Here is an 18,973-nt window from a genome sequence, read left to right as displayed (position 1 = left end):
GAATATTTATTTTACTTGGCACCATTGGAAGCGCCTTGAAAAGTACTCTTAGATTGTATTAGGAAGCATCGTATGATCATCACAGTTTATATAGTCGAATCTTACAAAAATAGATCGATCAAGTCGAAAAAGAACATAATTTGTCCAATCTTGAGCAGAAAAAAGTTAACTGGGTTTGAATCAATTTTAGCTGTGGCGCTACTGTTGGCTGACCCAAATGCTTTTCTGATGATGACAAGGATGGTTGCGATACTGTTTAAATAAGGATCATGGAGTTGAAAGGACAATTGCTTAGCTTAAATACATTTTTTTTCTTGAGAGTATTTCCCTGTAAGGGTTTCTTTTGCAATGACAATATCGCAAGAAAATCGCTGTAGGTTTTACACACGTCCTGTATTTACAAATGGCCAGTTTTATGCCGTCATCTCAAGAGCAACATCAGCGAATGGATACCTCCCCCCCCCCTCCTGACTAGGATATAGCCTTACTACTAATTGATTATTTAAGATCTACTTGATATGCCTGATTTTTATTATCTCTGATTTGGCGGGAGCCCGTAGGGCGACGCCGTCATCGAACGTAGCGAGATGGATCGGCTAGTTGGTATATACTAGACAAAACTCATCACTGCAAATCATTGAAAGCTGCCAATAAAAAGTAGGATTTATTGCTGATATCACAAACATTGTTAACTTAACTTGGTTGTATCCAGTCTGGCAGCACATGTTTCCTGCCAACAACAAGTCTTGAGCATATATATACATACATGAAGCTTTTTTTCCCATGCCAGTGATTTGTAAATGTCACTCAAAGAAGAAAGAAGAAGAAAAAGAGAATTTTTATATGGAAAAAGAAAGAGAAGGTGGAAATATGTATAAACGTAATGTTAAAAAGGTAAATCAATATCTATCTCTTCTGCTACTACTGCCCATACGGTCTCTTGATCTATCTCTGCCACCACGGCCACCACCACCGTATCGATCAACTCTGTCTTTGTATCCTTTTGGACTTCTGCTTCGTGAGCGCATACGAGATCTCTTTCTATCGTCGTCTCTGCTATTATATCCTCCTCCGCCTCTATAACTGCTGCTGCCTCCTCCTCTATGTCTATCGCGATCACTGTAAGATGAACGATCACGACTGGCATGACGGTTGCTCATTGAGTGATGAGATGATGATGATCGTTGCTGTTCTCTGCCGCCAAGGCCGCCGCCTAATCTACGAGGTTTCCAACCCTTCACAGTACGAGCACGTTCAACATCTACCAAGATACGACGTCCCAGGATCTTTAAGCCGTCTGCATCCTTATAAGCCGCTGCAGATACCATTAGTACGCCAAATACGTACACCACTCTATTTTTTTTTTTTTTTTTTTTTTTTTTTGGCCTGTCAACTTACCACGCATGTCTTTTTCTCTCTCAAACTCTATAAATGCATAACAGCGAGATTTGCCTTCCTTGTCACGAATGAGACGAATCTATCAACCAAGATAAGTGAGTATGTACAGGCCAGTCAATGTGTGCTAGGTAAGTCGGTTCATTACCTTTTTGATCTGTCCATATAATTCAAATTCGCTCATGAGATCTGATTCTGTCAGTTCTGGGCTCAAATGGGTGACAAACAATGTGTTGAAAGGGTCGCCGTCGATATTCTCATCTTGCTCAGGGTCATCTATATATCACAAAAAGATGTTGATACGACTATACAAGGTGTGTTCTGCGGCGACATGCTTACATTTAGCTAAAGCCTCTTGTAATGCTTCCTCGGCTTTCTTTCGCTTCATCTCTGCCTGTCTCTCTGTTAGTACCCATCACACGAAAGGCGCATGGTATACTACTCACCTTTTCTTTTCGTTTCTCCTCCAGGGATTTCCAAGGAACATAGTCAGCATCGTAGTTCTTTAGCTCATCGACATAGGACGCGATGCCGCCTACGATGCAGCCCACACGCTTCTCAGGGTCCTTATCAAGAGGTGGGACATAAGATAAAGGAGGGCGAGGCGCAAACAACTTTAACAAATTGGGAGGAAGTTTGTCAGTCATATTGAAGTTTGCAGAAAAATGCTAAATTTGAAAAGAACTGAAAAAATCTTTTGAAAATAACAGGATAGGAGAGTTGCCCAGTAGTGCATCAAGATTACGTTCATGTCTTGCCATCAAGTGCTCTCTTGTGACTAGAAGCTGATCCAATGCTCCAACCAGATTTTGAGCTTTTCAACCTGTCGACATTTTTTTTCTCGCTCCTTTTGCCTTTCTTTCTTCTATTTCTCATTTCATACATACGCTATTTTGCCATGAGTGAATCATATCCCGGTGTAACTGCACCATTATCCTTGGCAACCCCAAGCCCGCAAGATATTCGACTTACAGCATCATTGGAAGAGACGCTGGAGAGATTTGGCATGTACGACAGCGAGCAACGCACGGTGGAAAGGTAAGTTGGGTGTACATTTGCCCATCACTATAGACTCACATTCAAGCAACAGAGAGAATGCATTAAAGCGATTACAGGAAATCACACAACAGTTTGTAATGAATGTGTGCGAACGTCGAAAGGTGCCAAAAGAAACATCAAAGCAGGCAGGAGGGGCCGTATTTACCTATGGCAGTTATAAGCTAGGTGTGAACTCTGCTGGTATGCATGCCTCAAATGAGTAGAAAGTGTACCAGTGCTAAAGATCCTGTTTAGATGCTGATATTGACACTTTGTGCGTTGTACCAAATGTCATTTTTAGAAGCGATTTCTTTCAGGAAATGCTCACATTACTAAGAAAGACACCCGAGATCACGCACATTACAGTAAGTATCCACTCACAAAGCAATCCAATGTTCGCCTACTTAGTTCATGCAATATATACACAGGCCGTGCCAGACTCGTATGTCCCAGTGATAAAGTTCAAGTTTAATGACATTCCAGTATGTACCACCCCAACTATGTAATCGTGTGCTGACACACATCTGTTATAGATTGATTTTGTGTGCGCTAGGTTAAATGTGTCCCAAGTAACACCCAGCATCAACCTGAAGGACTCATCAATTCTCCAAGGCCTTGACGACAGATGCATTCGAAGCATCAATGGTACAAGAGTTGCCGATGATATAATTCGTCTCGTTCCCAATGTCAATACGTTTAGAATTGCTCTTCGATGCATCAAATTATGGGCCATGAAGAAGGCTGTTTACTCCAATGTCATGGGATTTCTAGGTGGTGTTGCTTGGGCTATTCTAGTCGCTCGTATCTGTCAACTGTATCCCAATGCATGTGCTAGTGTGATTATTAGCAAATTCTTTCGTATTCTGACTCAATGGAACTGGCCATCGCCAGTCATTTTAAAGCCAATTGAAGAGGGTCCTGTTCTCAGCTCATCATTGAGACCTTGGAGTGCAAAGTTAAATCCAGTGGATAGAACGCATCGTATGCCTGTCATCACGCCGTCGTACCCCAGCATGTGTGCCACGCATAATGTTACAGCATCGACGCAACGCATTATATTGGGCGAGTTCAACATAGCAGCTCAAACAGTAGACAAGATCATGGCCAATCAGCTACCTTGGTCTGCTCTGTTCCAACCCCATACATTTTTCCACAACTACAAGTACTATCTGCAAGTGGTTGTGAGTGGCGATACGCATGAAAGATTTCTATCTTGGTCTGGGCTCGTGGAGGCAAGATTGCGACAACTGGTGCTTAAGCTGGAAGCCGTACCAGTGATTGCGCTTGTGCACCCGTTTGTGGATGGATTCAAACACGAGTACAAATGCCACAGTGCTCAAGATGTATATGATGCGACACACGGACAAATTGTCTCGCACAGCAAGGGAAGCAAAAAGAAGCCTGTGTATGTGTATACCAAGGTATTCTACATTGGGCTGTACATTCGCATAAGAGCAGATCATCCTCGCACATTGGATTTAACAAGACCAATCTATGATTTCACTCAAATGCTGAAACTATGGCCAGAGTATCAAAGAAATCATATGGGCATTGTGGTTGAAAATGTCAAAAGATCTGATTTACCTGAAGAGGTATATCCCAAGAAAGATGCTGCCATGTCCAAAAGAGCTTTATCCAAGGTAAGTAGCCATAGGAGCTGCTCTTCCATGATGGCATGCTGAATTTTTCTGTTAGTCGCCATCGCCTGTATTACAGCCAACAACCGACGTAAACCCACTCTCTCCCAACATCAACAAAAAAGTGAAAACAAGCACGCCATTATCTACTACATCACCGATACCTGTACCAGTATCAAACGAACAAGCAACTCCTATCGCCATGGCATCTACAGTGTAACTTTTGATCTATTTAGAACTGCTATCTTCTTCCCTCATCAGAAACTCGCACCCACCCACAAACACACGCATGAGTAAGACTAAGTATCAAAATATTTCACAATACCATATAGCATGGAAAGCAAGAAAGAGAGAAAAAGAAAGCTCAACTAGATGGAAAAGAAAAAAAAAAAGCAAAAGATGAGAGATGAAGGAATATGTTTGCCAGAAAAGAGGAAGGGTGTATTTTGTTGCCGTCGTAACAGAGGTGGAAAATCAACAAAAGCTAAGTATTTGGAAAACTAATCTTTTTTTCTTTACTGCTTACTTGCTTCCTCTTATTCTTTTGTCTCTTTTTTTTTTCTTTTTTCATATATGCTTTGCCTCATTTCTTTTTACTCCTTCTCAAACTCCTTTTTGTAAATTATAAAATATATAAGCTTGATTTCAGTACTAAAAAAAAACACACACACACACACACACAAAATATAGCTTCTGTAATAAAAATTCATGTATTCTCTTTATTCTGTTGTGCCTTTCGTCCAAAAATGTAATGAATATTGAGCCAACTTCTAAAATCTCTGCATTCAGATGATGCAGTTTGAACCATCTTGTCGTATTTGGAGCTGCTCATTGACCAGTCTTCACATAGCTTTGGCTTGATCGCATCAAACAGTCGTTCGACGGCTTCCAGCATGATGTCTCCATTTCTGCCATACCATCCAATGGGTGCTGAGCGATGAGAGGCCTCTATTTTGTCTAATCCTCCTATACTCTCTAACATGCCCTCTAATTGTGTTGCAATCTTAAGAGTAATGTCTCTTGTCTGCAAAGAGACAGTGAGCCGCATCATCCAAATGGACATGTTTGGTCCAATGTCTTGTATGACGCCTCCTGGCTCTACTAGTTCCACATACCCTCCTGGCTTCAGTACTCGAATTAACTCTGGTAATACAGTGTCCCAATCCTTCTGACTGTATCGAAATAGTGCATCATGTTGTGTCACAAAATCAAACGTATTGTCCGCAAAAGGTAACCCTTTTGATATATCTATCACTCTGAAATGACAGTTTGTAGGTGGTGTGTTGATTGGGTATATCATCTCGTCGCACCCTGTAAAGTGTGATTTGGGGAATTCTTTTGCCATGTCCTAATATCAAGTAGCATTAGAGAAGGAGTACTTTTTGATACATTCTATGATCATTTACTATCAACCACCAACCAGGACCAGCTCTAATAGTTTTTTTTTTTTTTTTTTTTTTTTTTTTTCAGCATCCAGGTTTCATCATCAACATTGTCTACTTACGACACATCCAATACTTTGATGCCTGATCTCAGTGCAGCTTCCACAGGCGAGAAATATTGCGTAATGAACAAAGATCTATACACACGTATGAGATTCAAGTGCGCTGCAAGAAAACGAGCAATATTTACTTGAATAACAGATGATTTACTTGTAATCGCTCAATCTCCTCATCATCGCAAGGCAGAAATTGGTCGTTTGGCTTCTTGGATTGTCTATAGTTTCGTCCCTCTACATAATCAAACTTTTTGATGGGGAACTTGGGCTCTACAATTCCTTGGTCCTCGTCATCTTTCTCTTTACTGTTCACGCTGCGGATGGTATCATGATTACAATGCTACACTTTCAAGTACTGACAGATGCTATCTTACCTTTTGGTAACAGAATTCGACAGACTTTTTGTATGGTGAGTGGCTTTAGAGCGTACCGCTGAAAATGGCATGATTTATTTGTGTATGAAGGGATAATATTATTAAGAAATGGGGTAACTGAAAGAGAAAAAAGGAAAACTCGAGAAAGAAGCGGAGTGGTTTGGCATTCTCCATCCTATTACTGTTTTTTTTTTCCCCTGCAGCAAACAGAACTATCGCCTCAGTCGTGGCAGAGAGTAACATTGGGAAAAAATACATCATTTTGGTACCACTCTGCTAATGCATCAAATAATTTTCAATATCATTGGACGATTTTAGTAATAAACTCTAAATTGATCGAGATATGCTTCTCTGAAATCTTCTGATTTGGTGGTTGTTTGTCTTTTTTCAAATGCTCGCAAGTTGCTTCAAGAGCAAATAAAATGATTTCAAGCATTCTAATTATCAACTACTTTATTGAGTCGCTTTGCAGTATCTCTCAAAAGAGATCGCATGTCCCTCGCAGGGCTCCCGGATACTCGTCATATATAAAATGTACACAAGTCTATGTTTATTATGTGTCTCCTACCTGAAATGTTATAATACAATGTGTTGTCATTTGTAGACGTAGGAAAAAGAAGAGGTGTGGTGGTATTGAGGATGAAAAGAAGAGAGGAGATTATATATTACACGAACTTTTCAGCTATTTTTGTTGGTGGCCATTCATCAATTTCCCTTAGATTTGATTGAACATGCAACACTTGCTCATAGACGACAAACATGATAGCACTCTGAAGACTGGTCCAAAACACACGGGGACCAATTCCTCTGAATAAACCAGCTAATCCTTGATTTTTGTAGTTCCAGATCATGCCGTCCATGATGCCATTGTAATGTTTGACAGGTGGATCCAGTAATTTGACTGGATTTGCTGTAGGTGTTGCTGCAACAGCTGCTGCGAGCGTTGGCTTCTTTTTCAGAGTGGCACTGCTGCTTTGTTGTGTTTGTAATAATGTCTTCATGACGTCTAGTGGTGTCGTGATGGCACCAGCGATGCCGCCTGCAAGAGAACCTGTGAGCATATCTATGCCAATGGGTAAATGCTCGCCAGACGCTGTAAACTTGCTCTGAGCAAATTTCTTGAATTGTTCTGTATAGTTTGCATTAGCAATGCGTATCGATCGTGGGCTGCTCAGTCATTTACCGTAACATGCAAATTGTATCGCTGAGTAGGGTACATCTCTTAAAATCGTCGCTCTAAATCCATGAAATAACGCACCAAATCCATCATATTTGACAATCTGATATCAGTGTAAGTATGGATGTGTCTGCTCGTGCTTCATTCACTCACCATTGTCGTTGCGTGCCATGTGTTTTTGTAATTGTATCCACTCACAAAATGAGGGTTGTTGTATCTCCCCTGTAGTTGCAAACGGGTCTTCAAAACTTCTGAAGGCACATAGATGAAAGATGCTGCAAGATCACCCAGTGAACCTGCTGTTAAATGAGACACAACTTCAGGCACACTCGTTTCGTTCAATGTTCTCTTTGTTAATTCATAGATGGCAAAATACAGCGTTGTACCAGGAACTAGTTTTTTTTTTTGGTGATTTTGAATAAGCTTTTTCATGTAGATCTCTTTTGATATTTTGGAGCTTACTTGATCCAATCATGGCAGGTGTTACGCCAGCATATAATCCTCTCATGGCGCCTTCTTGTTTGAATATCATTTTGTATGCTTGCACCATACTTGTATATTTCTGCACGCGGCTGTGGGGCTGTCCTTGAAGTCGAGTCTTCACAGTGTCCACACTAGGTAAGTTCATCGTTAGGAAAATAGGCTTGGTACATTGGATCCAATTCAAACCTGTGCATAATGAAATCAGCTGTTGAACCTCCAATACCACCTGCAATACAAGCCTACGTCAAGCAAAAGAATTGGCGTTAGTACACAAACTTGTGGCTGTGTAATAATCAGTGTAAGCTTACATCAAAGAAGGGCGGATACTGGCCTCCTCCATCCATGATGATGGAAGGGATTGCAAATGAAAAAGTGGGTTGCCTGGTATTTGGGCCTGGCTCTGGAGGCTGTATCATGGCAGGTTATTATATATAGAATGTATAAGAGTATGAAAATCCCCTCTTCTTTGTCTGCTTTAACTGAGAAGAAAGAGAGTGATGGACCTTCTTCATCAACAACAACAGGGTGTCGTGACAAGGTATTTGCGTCATTTGAAATTGCAAGTAAAAGGCTTGTGCCAGTCAATCAAACATTTGCATCCTTTTTCATTCAGCTCTCTAAACATGTCTGCAGTTGCGCCTGTAACAAACGACATTCTCAAAGAGAATGGCAATGCTGCCAACAAAAAGGCTCAACACAAGATGAGAAAGAGAAATAAAAAGAAGAGCAAAAAGCAACGTCAGGAGGAAGAGGCACAACGTAAAGCTGTAAGTAAAACTAATGGTGTATGAGGCGTGTTTCGCAGTAGACACTAACTCGGCAAACCAAAGGAATTGGAGCAGCAGCAAAAGAAGGAAGACGCTCTCGATGATGTTCAGATTGAATACGTTGTTCAGCCTGTTGACATGTCCGCATTGAAAAATATGGATGGTATGTCAAATCTTGACGAAAATACGCTTCAGCAGTTCTCAGACATTTTCAAACATTTTCAAACTGGAAAGCCTGAGGAAGATGACGAGGTAGGTGAATCATGGTCTCATTTGATGGGATTGATTGTTCTAAGTAGCAATCTGTTCAACGCAGGAATTCCCTGTACAAGACAACACTGTCGAACCAGAAAATGAGGAGAATTCAGACGATGAAGAAAAGGACGATCAACCTTTGTCAAAGAAAAAGATGAAGAAAATCCAACGCTTGACTGTAGCAGAACTGAAGCAGCTCGTAAAGAAACCAGAGACTGTCGAGGTATTGTAGAATTTGGAATACTCATTCACGAACTATTCGCTAATCAGATATCCATAGTGGTGGGATGTCACAGCCAGTGATCCCAAGTTGTTGGTCGCTCTGAAATCATATCGCAATACCGTGCCTGTACCTGCTCATTGGAGCATGAAGCGTAAATATCTTCAAGGAAAGCGTGGTATCGAGAAGCCACCATGGGAATTGCCTGGTAACTACTTTTTTGTTCTTTGCATGAATACTGTTCGATGCTCATACGTTGTCATAGATTTTATCAAAGACACCGGCATTATGGAGATGCGTGATGCTGTCAAAGAAAAAGAAAGCGCAGCTGGTTTGAAGAGCAAAATGAAGGAGAAAGTAGCACCAAAGATGGGAAAACTCGACATTGATTATCAAAAGCTGCACGACGCCTTTTTCAGATTCCAAACTCGCGGCAAATACACATTACATGGTGAACTATACTACGAAGGCAAAGAATTCGAAACAAAACTGAAAGAACAAAAACCTGGACAATTGTCTGAAGAATTGAAAGAAGCATTGAATATGCCTCCATTGGCCCCTCCTCCATGGTTGATCAACATGCAACGTTACGGCCCTCCCCCTAGTTACCCTAGTTTGAAAATTGCTGGTCTAAATGCACCAATACCCGAGGGTGCTCAATGGGGATATCACCCCGGTGGATGGGGTAGACCTCCTGTGGATGAATACAATCGTCCTCTTTACGGTGATGTATTTGGCGTCTCCCAACCTACAGCTGCACCACCAGAGATTGTCGAGCCTGTTGATAAACAGCTTTGGGGCGAACTTGAATCAGAGGAAGAATACGAGGAGGAAGAGGAAGAGAGCGAAGAGGAAGAAGAGGAAGAGGAGCAACAAGAGGAGCAACAAGAAGTGGCTGCATCTGACGACCTTGCTGATGGACTCGTTACACCTTCAGGCATGGCGTCGATTGCTTCTGGATTAGAAACACCTGATCATATTGAGCTTCGTAAAGATCGCAAACGAGAGGAAGACGAAGGGCCAAAACAATTGTATCAAGTACTGCCTGAAGTATCTAAAAACATCACTGGCTTTATGGGCTCTCAGCATGGTTACGATTTAACAGCAGTGGATAAACCAATTGCACCACCACCTACCGGTAGAGTGCAAACAGCAGGAGGAAAACGTAAAGCAAATAATGTAGATGTTGCTATTGATCCAAGCGAATTGGAAGGCGGCCTTGATGAGGCTACTTTGCGTGCTAAATATGAAGCTCAGATGAAAGCTAAATTGCCCGGTGGCAGTGTGAATGATGAAGATTTATCAGACATGTATGCTGAACATGCTAGTAGACAGGCTAAAAAAGCCAAAACACAAGATAGTCGAAAGGAAGGAAAAAAGAAGGAGTTCAAGTTTTAAATATTATTTTTCATTTCATATTACAATAAAGAGCTTTGTTTCTTGTCAACTTGATTACCATTGAGACAATCCAAAAGGTATATAACAGTGGGTGAGGATCAAACCCATTCCCTCATATAGTTAGTTTAGATAATTTTTTCTTATGTCTTTATCTCAATTGCACCCGCCTCTTCACTCTGACCTATTACTCTTAGTGTACACGGCTCAATCAATAAACAAAATTAAATAAGAAAAGAGTACTTAAATGTGAGCCAAGAGAAGTATAGCATAGACATAGTATATAACAGCAAACAAGATACATACTTTGCATTGTTGAATGAATGCCTACAGCAAATCATTGTCGCAAGAATAATAATACTTGAGCTTCTTGCATAATGATGGTGCTCACACAAAACCATCTCACGTTAATATCCAGAAAAATATAAACACAAATTGAAGCACACCAGGATTCGGTGTTGTTGCCTCACGATTTAGATCTAGGCATCATACTCGGCTACGGTCTCGAGTTTGATTATATAATATAAAAGTTATATATAAAGACGGCACGCAGATTGCTCGACCAAAAGTCATCCGCCGCGACAGAACTGAAAAAAGCTGTAAATCAAGCATCGTTGCAGTCTAAACTCGTTATTCAAAATAAATATAATACTTCGCCAGATAATCCAAGGTGGTAATATTGTTCAATTGATTTTTTTTTTTTCATTCACTAGAAAAAAACTTGTCCCTAAAATGCATGTCAGTTTGTAGTTAGAAACACCTCGAGCTCCTAATAGCTTGATGACGCCAAAATAGTGCATACTGACATCTTTCCATCGCTTAGACGACGTATTGTTTTCAGTAGTAACAACCATTGCCCCTAGTTCATAGCAATTCTTCTGGACAAAATTTAAGCGCGTATCAAATGAAACCACTCTTAAAAGTAATTCCACAGCTTGTACACAAATATGCATGTTTTTCAGATATTGTAAGAGGTTTTAAAAGAACACAGCACGTACTAATAAGTCTGCATCAAGACAACTGTAAGAGTTGTCATTGTGTAAACCCAGAATTTACCTATCGTTTGAGGTCTTATTTGAAGCTGTAGCTCCATTTCTTATAAATCAACAACACTGAATAGGCCAGTCCCCGTCAAATCATTGCCAAAAAATGATCACTCAAGGCTAACTTTTGTGTAGTCGCGCATATAAAATTCTTTTTGTGCATTGCTATTAGTCATACCACGCCCTAAATTTATTTTATAGACTTTAGCACCACCTAGACGGTTCTGTAATGTTATTCAAGAAAAACGTGTTTTTGCCACTGTAAAGAACTCCAATTTGGAGTGTAATGAAATAGCCACCCAAACGCAACTTGATTGAAAACCGAAATTCACCAAATAGCATGAATTTGAATGAGTGCTATTTGGTGAATTTCGGTTTTCAATCAAGTTGCGTTTGGGTGGCTATTTCATTACAGAGCATACATCTTTAGCATGTATCTGGATATATGGCATGTCTATAGCATATCGTATGCATGTCTATAGCATATCGTATGCATGTCTATAGCATATCGTATGCATGTCTATAGCATATCGTATGCATGTCTATAGCATATCGTATGCATGTCTATAGCATGTCTCATATATAGTACAAGTCTGTAGTAGTTCATAAAGTATCTATAGCTAGTATCACGGATATAAGCATGTGTCTTATAGCGTGGATCATGAAGTGCACATCTGAAGCAACAAGCTCATATTGCATTAATCTTGGTGCCTATCCAGATATGGTAAACATCCGTAGTCAATGTCGGAATACAAGTATAATAAGTCTATAGCGCTATCCATGTTCGTGGTGCCATCTATAGCCTATATCTTATATAGTATGAATCTTATAGTACTAGCGTATCTGAAGTCCATATCTTCTTATAGTATTATAAATCGATACCGCACATCCAATCCAGTGTACATAATACAGTTTATATCTAAATCTGGTAACTGGATGAACTGTCGGAATGCAGATCATAGTGGATGTATTCCGCAACAACAATTGTATAAGTGTGTCAATGCACCAGAACACAGCACCAACCAGGAGTAATCCGTCAAGTAAGACATAGTAGATAAGGTAGAGAATTATACCTTGAATCCACCACCTTGCGCCTTTTCCGTATACGGTATATCGCCTTTTTAGGAAATCGAGATAGAGCCAAGTAACCAAAAGAAAGATACACACGTATCAGTGTGTCAGATGCTAATACGTAGAGGTAGTATATGCAATCTGAGATCTGATCGAGATATAAATGGAAGTAGATATAGAGAGTGTGCAGAAAGATGTTATAGTCTTTTAGTTGAATGGATAAAAAAGGTGCTTTATTAATATTAGATTTGAACATTGATTTTATCCAATATAGTTTGTGTAATGTTGTGCGCTATCCAGGTTAATCGTTGTTTAATGTTCCTGGTAGCTGGCGCTCAAGGCTTAAACCTGCGCTTCTTATTCTTGTTTGTGTTTAGTCTGTCAATAATATCCTGCAGATCTAAATCACTGTCAGAATACCCTTCAACCCTGACAAGTGTCGTTTACTCTTCGGTGGTATAGTTGAAATGTTTATTGAAAAGATATAATATTGCAGCTGCGTCCCTGTAGGGCAAAGTGCTCATTATACTGCGGATCAAAATGATGACAACTGGAAATAAATTCGGAAAGAGAATATAAAAAAAATAACAAAAAATTTAAAGATTAAATCCTTGGTTCAAAAAAAGGCAAACGAAAACAGTTGGAAAAGGACAGCAGAGAAACAGCATCTTAGTGAGACAAAAGATGTGGAATAGCGACAGTAATACCAGCACTATCTGAGGAAGAGATAGGAGGCGTACCCGAAACAGAGGTAGTTGAGGAAACCGGGGTCAACCAGTTGAGAAAGGCAGAACCAGACGAGTCCAGAGCTTTACCAGTAAATTCAGCATCAGGATGACAGATCATGTCGATATCCAAAAAGATTTGGAGCATGACAGGCCAGCGAACAGACCAAAAGGAGCGAGACGACACGAGTTTAGAGGCAGAAGGTTGCATACGAGGTAGTCGATTGAGCCAAAAGTCCAGAGGATTGGGCAAATAATCAGCACCAAGAGGATCATCAGTAAACAAAAGCTTTGAAGCAACACCAAGACACTCTAGCAGATGGTTGCGGCTAGCGTGAGGAGCACCACAACGACATGGAACTGGCCTAGCAGGTAGCCATCCCATGCGCCAACGGAGAATACGACTACGGTCAAACACAGACATTGGAAGATACAGGATGGGATCCACCATGAGTGAAGGACGACAAGCAGAGAGGAGAACAGGAGGAGAAACAGGAGGAGCAGGATGTAACCGACATTGGAGGGAATCAAGACGATACACCTTGATCTTGTCAGCAAGACCACGACGATCCAAAGCAAGAGAATTATCAGCACCACCACCAGCAAAAGTAGGATCCCAGATTGGATTTTTGACGGCCAACTTGTTCAAACGATGCTTGAAGGACACAAGTGAGGGAGCCAAAACCATAAGAAGAGTATCACCAGGCAGTTGCGTATGCACCCGCCAGAGCATTTTACTAGTCAGAATATCAACACGTTCCTCCATAGTGGGAAGATTGGTTAAATGTCGAAAAACCACGACGGAAGAGGTACGATGGCCACCAAAAGCCAGACGGAGACACTGATTTTGAGCTTTTTCCAAAAGCTTTAAATGACGTTTCAAGAACCAGGAAATAGACAGACCAAACTCAAGTTTGGGCCGAATAAAGGCCGCATACAGTTTAGCAGATAGGAGCTTGGAGAAACCAGCAGAATGAAGGCCAAGAGATTGCAAACCACGCATAGCACCTAACGCTGATTGACTATTTCTAGTCAATAAGAGATCGGTGTCCAAGCTACCCTTCACATTGAACGGCAAACCAAGGTAGGTAAAAGAGTGAGCAGTAGGTATAGCTTGACCATAGAGAGACAGAGAAACACCAGCACCAAGACCAGGAGAGACACCAGTAGCACCACCACCAACACCAGCATTGAGGACGACAGATTTCAGAGGGTTCCACCGATAACCCAGAGACACAGAATGAGCTTCCACACGAGCAAGTAACAAAGGCATAGACTCGGCAGTTCCAATTAGCACCACATCATCAGCATACATCAAACTATTGATCCAAAGACCGTTATACAAACGAGGAGGACGCTCCACCACCCGAGGGTTAAATGGAGCACGCAACACCGCAGGCAGAGAGTTGATGTACACGGAGTAAAGAAAAGGACTCAAAATGGAGCCTTGCAACACACCAGTACCAGGCCAAAAACCATCAGAAACAGCACCAGACACCAAGACCTGAACAGACACTTCATCAAACAAATGCTGAAGGAGACCAAGCATCGCATCTGATACATACGTTTCGAGAGCACGCCAAATGACAGCTCTGTCAACCGTATCGTATGCAGATTTGATATCCAGAAAAGCCAAAACAGGAGGAGAACCATAATCAAGAGTATGGTGAAGACAGAGTTCATGTAGACAGAGCGCCTGATCAGGAGCACCACGACGCTCACGAAAACCACCTTGCACCACATCCAACGCAGGAGCAGAAGACACCAAAGGATCATAAAGGCATCGTTCCAACAACTTTCGAAACACAGAAGTCAAAGAGATGGGTCTATGATTACCAGGATCAAGAGGATCACCCTTCTTGTAAATTGGCACCACCTGTGCTAATCGCCAAGAAGCAGGAGTACGAGACCAACGCCAGCACAGCTGAAACAACAGATAAAGTACAGGCACCAGAGATTCACGGATAGGAAGGAGCATTTCCGCACGGATATGGTCCCCACCAGGAGCACGCCGCCTGGCCAAACGCTTTCTTAAGTAGTAGTCAACATCATCGGCATCAAACGGACATTCATCCACAGAATGAGGCACAAGAGGAGTAGGAGGAGCATTAGGCCGGTTTGGAAGCAGGGAATCACCAGCATAGATACCACGAAGGTGTTGGGCCATAGTAGAAGCAGCAGCAACAGGACCTTCAGGGTGGGAGAAAGGAGCACTGAGACTACGACCACGGATAATCCGCTTGAGCGTACCAGTAGTATCACCTAAAGGCTGTGTAGCCATCTTGGTACAAAACTGTTTCCAGCTTTGACGACGCCGACGACGAATAGCCTTTTGGAATGCCTTCTTAGCAGCAAGATATTCACCCCAGCGTTTACATTGTTCGAAGGGGTTAGGAGAACGAACCCAGCGGGTATGGAGATGCTCACGAAGGTCAAAGGCAGCTTGCAAATCAGAGGTCCAAAACCAGGCATTACCAGGAGGCTTTGGTAAGCGACGACCCACAGGCTCTGTCAAGGACGAATGAATACAATCGGTGAGAGTATTACCTAATGCATCAAAGTCAGGACAGGCAGTAGAGGGCAACAGAGACACCAGGTCATCGTGAAAGGGAGCAATACGATTTGCAAACAGAGGAGCATAGGAGCAACTTGGGTCCTCCAACTTTGATAGATTCCACATCCACCGCGGGTGATCCACACGAACAGGAGGGGGAGAATCAAAGGCAAAGGACAGCGACACAGGATGATGATCAGAGTTGATACTCATATTAGAGTGTACGATCAAGGAAGGATGCAAGAGGCCATGGGTACCAATGAACAAGTCAATGATACTACCAGCAGCGTAGGAGATGTATGACATTGGATCATTCACAGGTTCACCATCATCCGTACAGTCACTATCATCACTAGAATCAGAGAGCAGATCAGAATTATCAGCCGTAACACCAGACACAGCACCACCATCGAGGGAGACACCAATACCAGGACCACGACCAGAGACACCAGAAGCACCAAGAACACCACTACCACCAGAGTCATCAAAAGAGCCACCACCAGAGACAACACCAGAGACGACACCAGAACCAGCAGCAGCACCATCAGGGACACCAACAGGAGCACCAACAACACCAGAAGCACTAGCACTTGACGACACATTCGCATCATCGTGATGGACAATACGACGACGACGTTGTTTGACAAGTGTAGGCTCACCAAAAGCAAAAGAAGCATTCCAACAATAGAGACCAGTATCAAGCAGCCACTCATATAGAAGAGTACTTCTAGTAGTAGTCTTAGTATCACCCAATAAACGAGCATGGCGAGCATTGAGATCACCACATATGATTGTGTTTGTTTGGGAGGGACTAGGATGGAGAGGCAGATCACGGAGTACAGCTAGTGCATCAGAGTCAGAAAAAGAAGCAGTAGGAGGCAAATAGACACAGTGAATCAAAGTGGATGCAACCTGACAGGATAATACATAAGGAGAGACAGAAGGAATATGCGTAACAGGGTAAGGAAAATCAGGATTGACCAGCAACGAGATTCCCATTTGACCACGACGCATGTTGGGGACAGGCAAACCATAGGTATGGAATTGCTGCCACGAAGTAGGGAGATGGAGAGGAGGAAGAAGCCATGTTTCGGTTATAAAGATGAGAGAGGACAAAGGAAGGGATTGGGTAACAGTATTAATTGTCATGCGATCAAGACAATTAGCATTCCAGATGGTTATAGTGATATCGCGAGAGTCACTCATTACTGAGGTGCCTCTGGTTTATCACCACCAGGAAGGGAAGCAGAAACAGTTGAACCAGTATCATTAGCAGCATCAGTCATGGTAACATTCTCATTATCCGTCTCAAAGACACCACCAGCACCAGAGTCACCACCAGCACCAGAGTCACCACCAGAACCAGAGCCATCAGAACCAGAGCCAGAATCACCAGAAACAGAATCACCAGACACCACACCATTAATCGTAAAAGAACCATTAGACTTGAACTCACGCAATTGATCATTAGAGATCCATTTCTTGTGGAAAAAGTCAGTAGCAACAGCAATCGAAATAGGACGACGACCAGCATGCTGGTACAAGTATTGAAGACCACGCAGAATACGACCCTGATGAACCTGGATAGCCTTCTCCACACGCTCAGCTTCAGTAAGGGAAACAAGACGAGGATCCTCCAGAATTGTTGGATCACGAGGATCAAAAGCATCAATGGGGAGGACCTTAGCTTTGGCAAGAGTATCAAGTAGCTCCTTGGCATATTCATGATGGACCAAAAGGGCAACAGCCTTGGGAGCAGGGTAGTGGATATCCAAAACACGCCAGTTTTGGACTTTCAACGTATGCAATTGTTCACGAACAGCCTTGTAAGACTTACGATGACGACTACGAAAGTAGATGTATCGATAGCCTTGCTCATATTGCTCAGGATAGTCAGAAAAGAAGCGGGCGGCAGCCTCAACCTTTTGAGGGGAAGGCTTTGACTTGGATTTTTGCTTGCTATTCTTACCTTTTTTAGCAGCTGCCAAAAAGTTATAGGTAGGAGTAGGAGTAGTGGAGGCAACACGAGTGGAAGAAGCAGCTGCTGTAGCAGGAAGAGAAGCATACTTGGAAACAGAAGAGTTACCAGCAAAGAATGAACCAGAAGAGACACCAAATGCAGCACCAGAGACACCAGAGACACCAGAGTTACCAGAGACACCAGGGACACCAGAGACACCAGGGACACCAGAGACACCAGAGACACCAGAGGCAGCAGCACCAGCAGCACCATCAGATACACCAGAGTCATTAGAGTCACCAGAATCACCAGAAATACCAGAGGCAGAGACACCAGACACATCAGACATAACGGCATCTACAGAGACGTTGTTAAGTCGCTTCACCTCCTCCTGAAGTGTTGCGATCAACTGATGTGCGTCAGACAGAGCAAATTTCAGCTGAGCATTCTCAGCCGTAAGACGTTCAACTTCATTCAACCGATTTTCATAAGCAGCAAATCGAGTATTCATAGCTCGCAATTGAACCTGAAAATCGATTGCCCAGTCAGCAAGAGAAGTAGTTGAAGAAGCAACGGTAGAAGTATCAGAAGGAAGATCAATAATAGTAGTAGTAGCAGTGTTAGAAGAGACAGCAGTAGTATTGATCAACGGATCAGTAGTGGTATTAGTAGCAGGAATAGCAGCATTTGGTTGTGGCAAAGCTTTTTCGGCATTAATGGGAACCTTAGAACCCTTGGGAATCGGAATTCGAGTGATACGAGAAGCAGGGATCACCTCAGGGGGAGCATTGACATTGGCATTGACAACCGTGGGAGAAGAGATCACGCCCTTTTTAGTCAAAATCCGTTTTTGGGGCATTTCACCGAAAGAGGAAGTTGGGGAAGGCACAAATGGACGTTTCGATTGCGAAACCGTGGGGGTAGGACCAGGAGTAACAGAAGTGAGGTTAGAACTAGTAACGTTAGGCAAGGCAGTGGCACTTGGACACGAAGTAGTGGAACCAGAGGACAAAGTAGTGTTACTGTGCACAGAATTAATGAAAATTAATTGCTTAGCAGGTGTAACTGTAGTACGGGAAGCAATAGAAGGTTCAGAAGCCTTGGCACTGACACGAGATTTCTGTTTTGGGGGAATCTTGATGAGTAATTAAAGAGTTGATGGGAAAAACTGATTTTGCGAAAAAGTATAAAAAGGAACGATAAATATCGCGCGCTGTTCGACTAACGTCTCTCTTCGGTAGTATAGTGGTGAGTATCCCCGCCTGTCACGCGGGAGACCGGGGTTCAATTCCCCGCCGGAGAGATTTTTTGCAATCTTTTGTAGTGCATGTAGCGTTAATAGTTTCTTTGTCTGTGGAGTCCATCGGCTATGGCAAGCTAC

General features: G+C 42.4%; 7 protein-coding genes and 1 non-coding gene across 8 annotated transcripts; 3 read left to right on the top strand and 5 right to left on the bottom strand.

Annotated features, from left to right (window-relative positions):
* Positions 1-899: 899 nt before the first annotated feature.
* ATC70_006586 (uncharacterized protein) lies at positions 900-2,042 on the bottom strand (the record flags this gene model as incomplete). The annotated part of the gene is made up of 5 exons (XM_064825859.1): positions 900-1,315; positions 1,399-1,477; positions 1,544-1,671; positions 1,735-1,789; positions 1,842-2,042. 5 exons carry the CDS (start codon positions 2,040-2,042, stop codon positions 900-902), a joined length of 879 nt encoding a protein of 292 aa, XP_064687373.1.
* Positions 2,043-2,293: 251 nt separating this feature from the next.
* Positions 2,294-4,290, top strand: ATC70_006585 (uncharacterized protein; the record flags this gene model as incomplete). The annotated part of the gene is made up of 6 exons (XM_064825858.1): positions 2,294-2,433; positions 2,486-2,634; positions 2,689-2,798; positions 2,862-2,915; positions 2,967-4,073; positions 4,129-4,290. 6 exons carry the CDS (start codon positions 2,294-2,296, stop codon positions 4,288-4,290), a joined length of 1,722 nt encoding a protein of 573 aa, XP_064687372.1.
* A 486-nt stretch (positions 4,291-4,776) lies between these two features.
* On the bottom strand, positions 4,777-6,013 carry ATC70_006584 (uncharacterized protein; the record flags this gene model as incomplete). The annotated part of the gene is made up of 5 exons (XM_064825857.1): positions 4,777-5,418; positions 5,477-5,501; positions 5,575-5,649; positions 5,703-5,882; positions 5,943-6,013. The coding sequence occupies 5 exons, from the start codon at positions 6,011-6,013 to the stop codon at positions 4,777-4,779; spliced, it is 993 nt and encodes a 330-aa protein (XP_064687371.1).
* A 594-nt stretch (positions 6,014-6,607) lies between these two features.
* Positions 6,608-7,946, bottom strand: ATC70_006583 (uncharacterized protein; the record flags this gene model as incomplete). The annotated part of the gene is made up of 6 exons (XM_064825856.1): positions 6,608-7,071; positions 7,126-7,222; positions 7,273-7,511; positions 7,582-7,733; positions 7,789-7,841; positions 7,911-7,946. The coding sequence occupies 6 exons, from the start codon at positions 7,944-7,946 to the stop codon at positions 6,608-6,610; spliced, it is 1,041 nt and encodes a 346-aa protein (XP_064687370.1).
* A 279-nt stretch (positions 7,947-8,225) lies between these two features.
* Positions 8,226-10,242, top strand: MIC10 (Mitochondrial inner membrane organizing system component; the record flags this gene model as incomplete). The annotated part of the gene is made up of 5 exons (XM_064825855.1): positions 8,226-8,369; positions 8,433-8,621; positions 8,686-8,847; positions 8,905-9,052; positions 9,110-10,242. 5 exons carry the CDS (start codon positions 8,226-8,228, stop codon positions 10,240-10,242), a joined length of 1,776 nt encoding a protein of 591 aa, XP_064687369.1.
* A 2,780-nt stretch (positions 10,243-13,022) lies between these two features.
* EFR3_1 (plasma membrane localization protein) lies at positions 13,023-16,781 on the bottom strand (the record flags this gene model as incomplete). The annotated part of the gene is made up of 1 exon (XM_064825854.1): positions 13,023-16,781. One exon carries the CDS (start codon positions 16,779-16,781, stop codon positions 13,023-13,025), a length of 3,759 nt encoding a protein of 1,252 aa, XP_064687368.1.
* A 56-nt stretch (positions 16,782-16,837) lies between these two features.
* ATC70_006580 (uncharacterized protein) lies at positions 16,838-18,451 on the bottom strand (the record flags this gene model as incomplete). Its single annotated transcript, XM_064825853.1, has 1 exon — positions 16,838-18,451. One exon carries the CDS (start codon positions 18,449-18,451, stop codon positions 16,838-16,840), a length of 1,614 nt encoding a protein of 537 aa, XP_064687367.1.
* Positions 18,452-18,823: 372 nt separating this feature from the next.
* ATC70_006579 lies at positions 18,824-18,895 on the top strand. The gene has a single exon. It is a non-coding gene; the product is annotated as a tRNA-Asp (tRNA).
* Positions 18,896-18,973: the final 78 nt, after the last annotated feature.

Source organism: Mucor velutinosus (assembly GCF_035048745.1).
Source record: "Mucor velutinosus strain NIH1002 chromosome Unknown tig00001547, whole genome shotgun sequence".
NCBI classification, from domain to species: domain Eukaryota; kingdom Fungi; phylum Mucoromycota; class Mucoromycetes; order Mucorales; family Mucoraceae; genus Mucor; species Mucor velutinosus.
The sequence above is the reverse complement of the archived record's forward strand: the minus strand, read 5'-3'. Positions and strand labels throughout refer to the sequence as shown.